General features: G+C 43.3%; 1 protein-coding gene across 1 annotated transcript; it reads left to right on the top strand.

Moving 5' to 3' along the window:
- The first annotated feature begins 9,432 nt into the window (after window positions 1-9,432).
- Window positions 9,433-10,818, top strand: pou4f3 (POU class 4 homeobox 3). The gene is made up of 2 exons (XM_063202446.1): window positions 9,433-9,552; window positions 9,922-10,818. Exons 1-2 carry the CDS (start codon window positions 9,433-9,435, stop codon window positions 10,816-10,818), a joined length of 1,017 nt encoding a protein of 338 aa, XP_063058516.1.
- Window positions 10,819-11,034: the final 216 nt, after the last annotated feature.

Below are 11,034 nucleotides of genomic sequence, written 5' to 3'. Positions count from 1 at the left end.
CATCTTGTCCGCATCGGTTATAGTTTGTTTTTGTTTTGATTTTTTTGATTTTTTTCCCCCTGCATCTCCAAATCAGACTCACCCCCTTATTGAAATGCGTCCATAATGGAGGCATGATATTTTTTTTTGGGGGGGGGGGAGGTATAGAGTATATTTTGTCCCTCGTTCCTCCTTTTCTCCCCCCTTCCTGAATGAACCTCCTGTTGATGGAGGTGTTCCCATAATGCCTGGAGTGAATGTGCAAGCCTGATGAAATATCTCTATTTTTGTTATTAGGACTTACATACTGTATTTAAACAATATAACAAGATAATGTTGATGTTTGTTAAAGTCATATCATTCACCAGCCCTCTCCTGTGCATCGCCTTGCGTTGGGTCGGAGCAAGAGCAAGGTTTCTCTCTTCAGCTAAGAAGGCCTGCTTTTTGTACCCTTATACGCAACATAGTTAATTCTACACGACTTCAGGAATGACAAATGTTTCATTTTTTTTCTGAGAGATTTGGGAACTCGGAGGAAAACTAATGTATGTTGCTATGATATTAATAGCAAGACTACTTAAATGAAAAGTCAAAATGTAATCTTCTGACCTTTATTTTTAAGACATTGTGCCACCATAATGTTTGGTGGTATGGTGCATACAACCATTTAGTGAGAAGGTTTGAAATATTACTGTTTATATATTGCAAAATATGTGGATGTATTTTAAGTTTTGTTTGTAAAATGATTTTTTAATTTGCATGTTTGGTTACCAATAAAGGAGAAGGAATGGTTTTATTCTGAAAGGAAAAAAAAATCAGAACAAACTCAAAAAAAAGAAAGCAAAGCAATTGGGACATATAAATAAATTCAAAAAGAAAAAAAATTCAATATGACAAGAGAAATCATATTGGAGAAATAACTCCTTTACCATTCCAGAAAGGTTAACTGAACTTCTTGTCTGCGTGTGCTTTCTTTCTTCTCTGGGCTGAATTTGGGGAGTAGGCTATTCAAAAAAGGTTGTTTAGTTCCTAACCATAGAGGTAGAATATAAGCCTAGAGGTGGGACAACACCTCTATTACAGACAACACTGGAAAACGGCAATTGCAGCCCCCATCTTCTGTAGGTAGACCTGTCTTCAGTCAATAAATCAAAAGAGAACATTGTCAAAAAATGGCTTCAAACTGGAATATGAGGTGATACATTAATTAAGGACCAGATTTGAAATATCAGGCTAAACATCAAATTAATGTATGAGTCAATAAAATACATCGTAATATATTTTGTAGTAGTTGTATTAGTTAGATATTTAGCAGCACAGTTCAACTATTGACTTTATATTGTCAGTTGATGGAAATGTTCATTTTTGACAAGAGGCGAGTCCCCACCTCCATTTACATTGCTCAGGTCTGCCCACACAGCTGACCCCAATGCAAGTTTTAAACCTAGTAATAAAGGAGACTTGCTTACGCTTCAATCAAAACAAAGCTACAGGACTCTTCTGTCAATGGAGTTAACAGTTGTTCAGCGTTTGCCTATTGACTTCATTGACTAGCTCTACTGTCTGGAATATGCCACTGATGATGTGGTGATGAGCACTGTGAAATGATCCACCTGAAACCCTAGATATAAACTAGATATTTTATCAGTACAAGGGTCATGGTACTTTTTCATTATCTCTAAGAACATGGCCTACACCAGGGGGAGCCTATGTGTCTGTTATATGTATGAGGCTGTTTTAATCGCCCCAGATATAATTTTAATGTTATGCAACTTCACATGAAACATGACACATTTTGTAAAGGAATCTTAAAAAGTAAATTTGCAATACAATTTGTTTATATTTAGGGGACCTTGAGAAGGTGGGGTCTGTTTTAAAGGTGGCTGCCTTCAATATAGGCCTGAAGTGCAGGGGGAGATCCTGGCTTGTGTTCATATAGTAGGCTAAGGCCCTTGGAGGAATTTGAAGCGGCCCCTGAAATGAAAAAGGTTCCGCACCCTACACTGTATGGACTGCTGCTCACTGACTTCTTGCAGGGCCGCTGACAGCTTTGGCCAGGCACAGGACATAGTCATCTGAAACGGCCCCCCACCCAATACATGCATTGTAATGATCACCCAATTCTGGGGCCCCATCTGTCCCTGGTCCCGGGGTGGCTGACCTCTATCCCCACGCTCTGTCTGCTTCCCTGCTTCTGAGATCTAGCGTAGGATCCAGTGAGGTTGACAAGGATGCTCCAATCGTCACACCCACCCCAAGGAAACTTCCTGCTGTTGCGCGGTGGCTAACTTGCAACTTACTTCCACATATTCAAATGGGCCTTAATAATGCATGGGGCCGCCTTACTTTGGGAAGCGGAGTGGAAGTCACTCAGATGTGCGGATGTGATTTAATGTAAGCACTGTTACGTGCCCACTACACCCCCCTTTAAAACACATAGGCACACTCTCTCATCTAGCCTACCCCCGCCAACCAACCAACCTCAAGGGAGGGAATGTCAACCCAACACCCCGCACCCTCCCCATCCCCCCTCCGTCACTCCCTTCCCATGTCACTGGAGTGATGAGCACTCAGGAGTGTGGGTGTGTGTGTTAGTGCGTGTCTGTGTGTGTGTGTGTCTGTGTGTGTTTGCAAGCGTGTGTGTGTTTGCAAGCGTGTGTGTGTTTGCAAGCGTGTGTGTGTCTTTCTGTGCGCAGACACAGAAATAGAGAGGGTAAAAAAGCAAGCAACAATGGCAGGGTCATCATCAGAAGCAAGTTGTCGAGTTGTAATGCTCCGTGCCTGTCACATCCCACCAAGGACGTATCAATAAAACATGTCACGAGAGATCTCCAGCATGTCGTTGCCCTGCCACAACAAGACTACTGGATGGATGCCATAATATACACCGAAATTATAACCCCACCGCACATGCACTAGAACAACAACAAGCAAGCGAGAAGCGCCTCGTGTCTTGTCTTCACAGGGGACTGGAGGTCACTGCTTTAAGCATTGCAAGTGTCCTTATGCATTCTTTCGTCTCAGAGTGGTATTACCATACCAGTAGTTAGGTTAGTCCCAAACTCCAATTAAACAAAAGATAACATGTATTTTTAAACCTTCAAATAGTATTTTTGAAATTAATTCAGTGGTTGAGCTTACTCTGTGACCACGGAGGAGAGGGTCATTAGCAGTGGTTCTTACCCTTTTTTTCTCAAATCCCCCTTTACCTCTGCCCAAGAGAAGCCGACACACAATTTCCAAATGATGAGCACACGCCTAGACCTCTATAATCTCCTCAAACCTCCTCAGTTTTTGAATAGAGAGAGCAAGAAGCAAAGGGGGGTCCACGGACCCCTTGCAATCTCTAGGACCCCTTGCAATCTCTAGCGCAAAATGAAAAATGACTCAGTATTCCTTTAAATCAGCCTTAAAGGTACACTGTGCATGAAATGGTCAAAAAAGGTACTGCAACTATGCTGTTTATTAAAACTGGGGTGCCTATTGCCATTTGATATTTTCATGAACGTTTACTAAGTAATAAGCTAATATTTTCTAGTATGGCCCAAGTACAGTCATTTTTGCAGCTAAAAATGGCTATTTCTGGAAATTCAAAATGGCGGACCATGAGAAGATCCCCCTTTTCATGTATGAAAAGTGCCATTTTTCCAGTCATAATGAATACTTAGAATTTGATGGTGGTGGTAAGTATTCATCAAAAAGGTTAGTGAATGGGTAGCATGAATTCTGGAAATAAACAACTAAAAAATCTTGCACAGTGTACCTTTAAGTCATATGCCATAATATACCCCGGAAGCACCCTGTCTTCCTGTCACTGGTCACTTCATTCAGCATCCTTCCCTCTCTAGAGTGGCATTACTAGTAGAAGGTAGTTAAGGGACAAACCAAAATTAGATCAATTTTTACACCTTAAAATAACAGTGGCAGTGGTGTAGTCTACGTAGAACGCAGGTATACGGAGTATACCCACTTCAAAATTTCAGGGATTTCAGTATACCCACTTAAAATTGATTGATCCATTATTTAGAATAGCACAAATGTATACAGTATACCCACTTCAAAAAATACTCAAATATACAGTATACCCACCATAAAAAAGTAGACTACACCACTGAACAGTGGTTTCTACAATCAAATATTGCCACCATCTAGAGACTGTAACTATGAAGGATTTGGTCTTCACTCTGAACACAATTCTGCCTCCAACCTGTAAGGCGATATTGCTTAAAATTAGTCATAAGTTGTAACCCTCAACGGTTAGAGCAGTGGTTCTCAAACTTTTTGGTAACACTTAATAATAAGGAATGAATAAAAGGCATTGTAAAGTTGTTTGTAAATTGGTGTGTTTTATATTTATCAAACATTTACAAATTGTTTGTAAATGAATAAAAATACTCTTTAAAGGTTTGTAAAATCTTGAACATATTATTTGTAGGTATTTTATAAAGCATTAATAAAACTTAGTTAATCATTTAAAATATTTGTTCATGTTTTGTTCATCATTAGTTAGCCTAATTATTTACTAAGTCTTTATAATGCTTTTTATGCATCCCTATTACAAAGGGAATCCTTCAGCCTGAGATGAATTCCTTTGTTTCTACAATACTTCCTTATGTAACACTTCGACACATGACACGTTGACACACTTTCAGTGTTGCCAGATTGGGCGGTTACCTGCCCAATTGGGCTACTTAGGATGGCCATCTGCGTGTAAAAACAGGAAAAATTGGCCATTTGGTGTTTTTTTCCTGCCGTTTTGGGCCCATTGAAACCAATGCAATTTGTTGAAATTGGGCGGAATTTAGCGCATTTTGGCGGTTTTTGGGAACCTTTTGGGCGGGATTTGATCAGACGCATCTGGCAACACTGCACACTTTCCTCCTCACCAAATTTGTGTACTTTTCTCTGATAAGCTTAGTTGTACAGGTCACTTACCGTACTAGCTTAGTAAAGTCTTGAAAATCTAGTCTTAAAAGCGCACTGCTCTCTCTGACCGAATATACCCAGGAGGGTGAGTAAACCGGTATCCTGGCGTCTAGACTAGTGTAGTATTGTGTACAAATGAGCGTTGGATCATTTGCAGGCAATGAAAATCTGGGTCAATTCAGGGTCAGCTTTTTATTTATTGCCCTTGTTAGGAAATAGTGAGGGTTTTTCTTTTTTTTTTGGGGGGGGGTGGGGGGTTAAGCTGACTTTAGAACTATCAAAATAGTTTTAGGTTGAACTCTGCAGTCCTTTGAGGACTACTGTGCTTTTATGTTCAAAGCTCGGTCTTTGATTGAATGTAATTTCAAAGCCAATCTCTGAGAACAAAATGTTACAACATCAATACAATTCAACAGAATGAGCAGGGAACCAGTAGGTTTTCTGTCCAATAAATAAACATACAATTTAAAGGAAAGTTAGTCGGATGCAAAACCTACTATTACAAAAACTGGAACTGAATCTCAGGTGTTGTTTCATCTCATGCTGCCAAGTTGTAGTACATTACACTGTTTATTTCAATACAACTTGTGATTTTTTTCCCGCCTTCCTCACCTGGCAGCTGTGTTGGAGATGACCCTTAGGTCATCTCCTTAGATCAGAACATTTTTTTAAAAACCTACACACACTGACCATTTCGCTTTAACTTTATTCACGTTTTGGTCTGACAGAGATACAGTATCATTGAGGAGAACATGAAGCTGTTCTTTGGATTAGAGGAGCTAGTACATTTTAGGGGCAGCCGTGGCCTAGTGGTTAGAGAGTTGGTCTTTCAATCTAGGGATTGCTAGTTCAAATCCCCCCTAACCTCTCCCTACATCTCCATCCATGGCTGAAGTGCCCTTGAGCAAGGCACCTAACCCCATATTGCTTCAGGAACTGTAACCAATACCCTGACAAATAATAACTGTAAGTCGCTTTGAATAAATGAAAGCGTCAGAGCTAAGTGTAATGTAAAGTAATTTAAAATGTAAGTTAAAATGGGTTGCCACACACAAAAATACAACACAAGCAGGTCATTGAGTAAGGCCACAAAATCATTGCTGACTCTCTGCCTTACTCACTAACAGTTACAAGTTCAGAAGATCATCACACAATCTGCTCAGTATTCACATATGCTGACATAGCCTATACTCTAGGCAAGTGTTTGCCTATAAAAACAACACCAGCTTATTAGTTATGCAAAATGATCCAGTGTTCAAGCCCACATTCTCTCCTCCTCACTGCTTTAAATGAGAACAGTGTAACAAAATGACAATGACATTATGGACACTCAAGACTGTGTCAGGCTGCGCCGGTGAAATGCCACTGGCCTCATAAAAGTGAATGAGGGTCGGAGAGAGAGGGAGAGAGAGAGAGAGAGAGAGAGAGCAAAATAACCAAAAGTCAGAGGCAAAAAATAAAATTTAGATGAGATAAAGAAAGGGAGGTGAATCATACCAGCTAGCATTGTTTAACATAGAGAGAGAGAGAGAGAGAGAGAGAGAGAGAGAGAGAGAGAGAGAGAGAGAGAGCATGGATAGCCTTCTAATCTGTATAATGAAGAGGGGCATGGTGAGCTGAAAGGCATAGGCATAGCTCTAGCAGGAGCAGAGCTATGGGAGGGGCAAGCAGGGCATTTGCCCCTGGGCCCAGGGCCCTCCTGTATTGATAGTGGGGGCCCCATTGTGACCTTGCAGGCTGTATGGGGGGGGCCCTATCAGTGTTTTGCCCTGGGGCCCGGTGTGCAATTCTTCCACCACTGAGCTCTAGCTACTGCCACATAGCTGCCTTCTGCATAATTCAGTGTCTGGGCAATGTGAGAGCTGACCAGGATCATCTGCTACTGTTGCTACTGCTACTGCCTCTACCGCTCCTGTCAGGGCCGTTTCTAGGCATTTGGAGGGGACCCTATGCAAAGAGAGATTGATTAAGCCCCCCCATTTGTCTCTCCTATTGGGAACAGGTAAACCCTCAAGACAGATTTTGATCGCGGCTTATCATTGCACTTTTCAGTCATTTTTGTTTTGCCTCACTCATAAAGTTGCTATTGTTGTCATTTGACTGTAATTATACATAACCAGTTATTGTCAGGGGTCAGGTCCCTTGTAGCTGTGGGCCCTTGGAAATTGCCTAGTTTGGTTTAAGGGTTGTGACAGGCCTGGCTGCTGCTGCTGCTGTGTCACTGGCCTGCCCCACTCCCCTTACCACTGGCACGCTCTTGCTTCTCTGCTCTCTCTCTCCCTCCCTCCCTCCCTCTCTCTCCCTCTCTCTTTAACTTCTTTTCTAGCATTCTCTTCCTCTCCCTTCCAGGCATTCTATCTCTTTCTCTCTCGCGCCCCATCTCTCTTTCTTGCTCTCTCTCTCTCACTCTCTCTCTCTCTCTCTCTCTCGCTCTCTTTACCTTCTTTTCTTTTCTCCCTCTCCCTTCCTGGCATTCTATTTCTTTCTCTCTCGCGCCCCATCTCTCTTTCTTGCTCTCTCTCTCTCTCGCTCTCTCTTTAACTTCTTTTCTTTTCTTCCTCTCCCTTCCTGGCATTCTATCTCCTTCTCTCTCACGCCCCATCTCTCTTTCTTGCTCTCTCTCTCTGATACACACTCTCTTTCTCGCTCTAACTCCTTTTCTATCATTCTGTGTCTTTCCCTTTCGAACACCCTTCCCTCTCGTTCTATCTCTCTCTTCCTCTCTCACACACACACCTTTTCTATCCCTTTCTAACATTCGTTCCCTGCACCTTTCCCTCTCCTTTTAGCTCTCTCTCTCTCACACACACACATACAGTACACACTTCTTTTCTATCTATCGCTTTTTTTCTAACATTCGCTCTCTTGCTCCCCCTCAGTTTCTCTCTCTCTCTCTCTCTCTCTCTCTCTCTCTCTCTCTCTCTCTCTCTCTCTCTCTCTCTCTCTCTCTCTCTCACACACATATACACACATCTCTCTAGCTTATGCTCTCTTGCTACCTTTCTCTTCCTTGCCCCATTCTCTCTTTTAAGCTCCTTCTCTTTATCTTTCTCCCCTCTCTCCCTCCTTTTCTCTGTCTTTCTCATGCACACAGTCTTTCTTCTTCGCTTCGCACACACTCAAAATCTGTCTAATAGACACTACTACCTTCTCTATCTGTCTGTCTGTTTGTCTCTCTCTCTCTCACACGCAGACGCACACGCACACACACACTTTGATTCAAAGATTCTCTCACTCTCTCACTCTCTCTCGCTCCCTCTCTCACTCTCTTTCTCTCTCTCTCCATCTCCCTCTCTCTCTCTCTCTCTCTCTCTCACACACACACACACACACACACACACACACACACACACACACACACACACAATCTGTCTCTGCTTCATGGAGCACACCAATAGGAGGGAACAGATATGAACTGTGTGTCTGTAAGATTTGGGAATGTTAGACAGAATAGTAGACTAGCGTGGCTGAGCTGCAAAGCTTAAGGCACAGCCTGGCATTCCGGACTGTCATCACTGTATAGCTCTTTCCAATAGAAAAATGTAAAATGTACACACAGTCAAATTGTTACAGACCAAAACAATAAGTCAAGTCAAGTGTACTTTATTGTCAAAAATCTATGTAACAATGTTAACACAGAAGTTTGAAATTGTGTTTGACTAGTCATAAGTTCCCAGAAGAACTTTCAGCTTCACTGTAGATGAACTCCAAAGTTCTGCGAGGAACCTAAAAGTTCTCCTTTAACAAATTGGTTCTTGTAAGAGAGTTTCTAGAAGGTCTATCAAGGGAACTCAAAGGCCCTCCAAGGAACTCTTTGATTGCAAATTTTTAAGAGCACCTTAAGGTTCCTTAGTTCCCTTAGTTTCCCCCACGATCCAACTGGAATTGTTTTACAGTGAAGGTGGAGCATATGAAAGCACTTTTGAGATATCATTACAAACAACAACCACAACAATAATAGTAGCCTGCTTAATTGTACTGTAGCCTAGAATAATGACTAAGACCTAAAAATTGAACCAAGTACATGCCAAAGGTGATGCGATACATTTTGATAAATTCCTTTAGTGTTTTAGGTTATACATTTCTACAACATGTCAAAATAAAAATAAAGCTACTTAGGTGAATTTTCTGCTGGTGGATGTGGCGACAGAATAGTCTACTTATAGTTCCAATAAATCTGAGGAGCATTTGGAATCAAACATGCCGAGAAAAGAGGTGATTTGGACTGTGACCTATATCAGCCAGCCCATATGTGGTGGGACATGGCTGGAGTGCGAGCACCGTTACGCTTAGCCAAGCCACCAGCCTCCTTCCAGCTGATCCGCGACTTGTAAGCTGAGTAAAGACGCGGTAGTGGTGTTGCGTTGAGGTTGTGGAGGGCGGGGGAAGGTTGCAGAAGGGGTGGACGGGAGATAGTACACTGCCAATGGAAAGAGCCCTGAGTGAAAACCGCGAGCGAGGCGCACTCACACACAGGCGCACCTGCCTCTATGTCAGGGCCACTTACCTGCAAGGTGCGCAACGAAGATGATGGCGATGAACGGCAAACAGCACCTCGGAATGCATCCGGCACTACCTGAACCCAAATACAGCCTGCACCACGCAAACCCCGAAGGCATGCGACGAGTCTGCCTACCTGCCCCGCAGGTATGTTTCGTCAACTTCTTTCATTTCAAGAATCTTTCATTTCAATTCTTTGTTGTTGTGAAGCTATATGTTTCTGACAGGTTCTGTTTTTTTCGGTCATCAAAAACTTCTATCATCCATTCACCCCATCTTTGCTTTCCCACTCCACCTCCCTCCTTTCTTCTCCTCCCCTGTGCGCACTCCCCCTCTCTCTACACCCCCACCCCCTCTCTCTCTCTCACCCAGATGTCTATTCAAGCAAAGCTGCTGCTTTCATATTAATTTTTATGACCTGTGCTTTGAGGAGGGTTCTCTGTGCTCGAAAATGTTTTTAAATCCTGAGTTGACAGTATTCCCCACTGACATCTCCATGCGCATTCTTGCTTGCAGCTTCAGGGCAATATATTCGGCGGCTTTGATGAGAGTCTGCTGGCCCGCGCAGAAGCTCTGGCGGCTGCTGACATTGTGTCTCACGGCAAAAGCCACCCATTCAAGCCGGACGTCACCTACCATACCATGACCAGTGTCCCCTGCACGTCCACCTCCTCCACCGTGCCCATATCCCATTCCCACCCTTCCAACCTGACATCGCACCACCACCTCAACCAGACGCTGGAGGGGGACCTGCTGGATCATATCTCGTCGAGTCTCTCCGTCAGTGGCATGGGGGCTCCATCAGACCCGTCCGTGATGACCACGCAAGCCCACCAGCATCACCTGCAGACCATGGGCCACCTGCACCAAGCCATGGCCATGGGGCACCCGCACTCACTCTCCGTCCACAATGGAATGACCTGCGTGAATGATGTGGAGTCGGATCCCAGGGAGCTGGAAGCGTTTGCGGAGCGGTTCAAACAGAGGCGGATAAAACTTGGGGTGACCCAGGCAGACGTTGGGTCTGCCCTGGCCAACCTGAAGATTCCTGGCGTGGGCTCTCTGAGTCAGAGTACGATCTGCCGGTTCGAGTCCTTGACCCTCTCTCACAATAACATGATTGCGCTTAAACCAGTTCTCCAAGCCTGGTTGGAGGAAGCTGAAGCCGCATACCGTGAGAAAAACAGCAAGCCAGACCTTTTCAGTGGCAACGAACGGAAACGAAAACGCACATCCATCGCTGCGCCCGAGAAGCGGTCTTTGGAAGCTTATTTTGCAATACAGCCGCGTCCCTCTTCGGAAAAAATAGCTGCCATCGCAGAGAAGTTGGACCTTAAAAAGAATGTGGTTCGTGTCTGGTTTTGCAATCAACGTCAAAAGCAAAAACGGATGAAATATTCCGCCTCACATTAGCTCACCATCTAAGGGATATTTTAAACATGGAATTCACGCAATTTGTGAGAACTCCTAACTCCTTTTTCTTCATTCATTTTCCTTCTTGTTTCTATCACTTGTTGTCCTGTTAGCTTTCACTCACTGTTTGATGTTGATATAAATGTTTAAACATGAAATCAGGAGGGGAAAGTTCACCGGTCAGATTATGGACTCTTCTGAATAGAGAGACTCGAA

Source organism: Engraulis encrasicolus, chromosome 7, assembly GCF_034702125.1.
Source record: "Engraulis encrasicolus isolate BLACKSEA-1 chromosome 7, IST_EnEncr_1.0, whole genome shotgun sequence".
In the NCBI taxonomy this organism is placed as follows: domain Eukaryota; kingdom Metazoa; phylum Chordata; class Actinopteri; order Clupeiformes; family Engraulidae; genus Engraulis; species Engraulis encrasicolus.
This window is presented reverse-complemented; position numbering and strand designations above follow the sequence as displayed.

Bases quoted from the DNA above. Each gene is read 5' to 3' on its own strand.
- pou4f3 (XM_063202446.1), top strand. From the start codon at position 9,433: ATGATGGCGATGAACGGCAAACAGCACCTCGGAATGCATCCGGCACTA. The intron at 9,553-9,921 runs GTATGTTTCGTC...TCTTGCTTGCAG, and splicing joins TCTGCCTACCTGCCCCGCAG to CTTCAGGGCAATATATTCGG.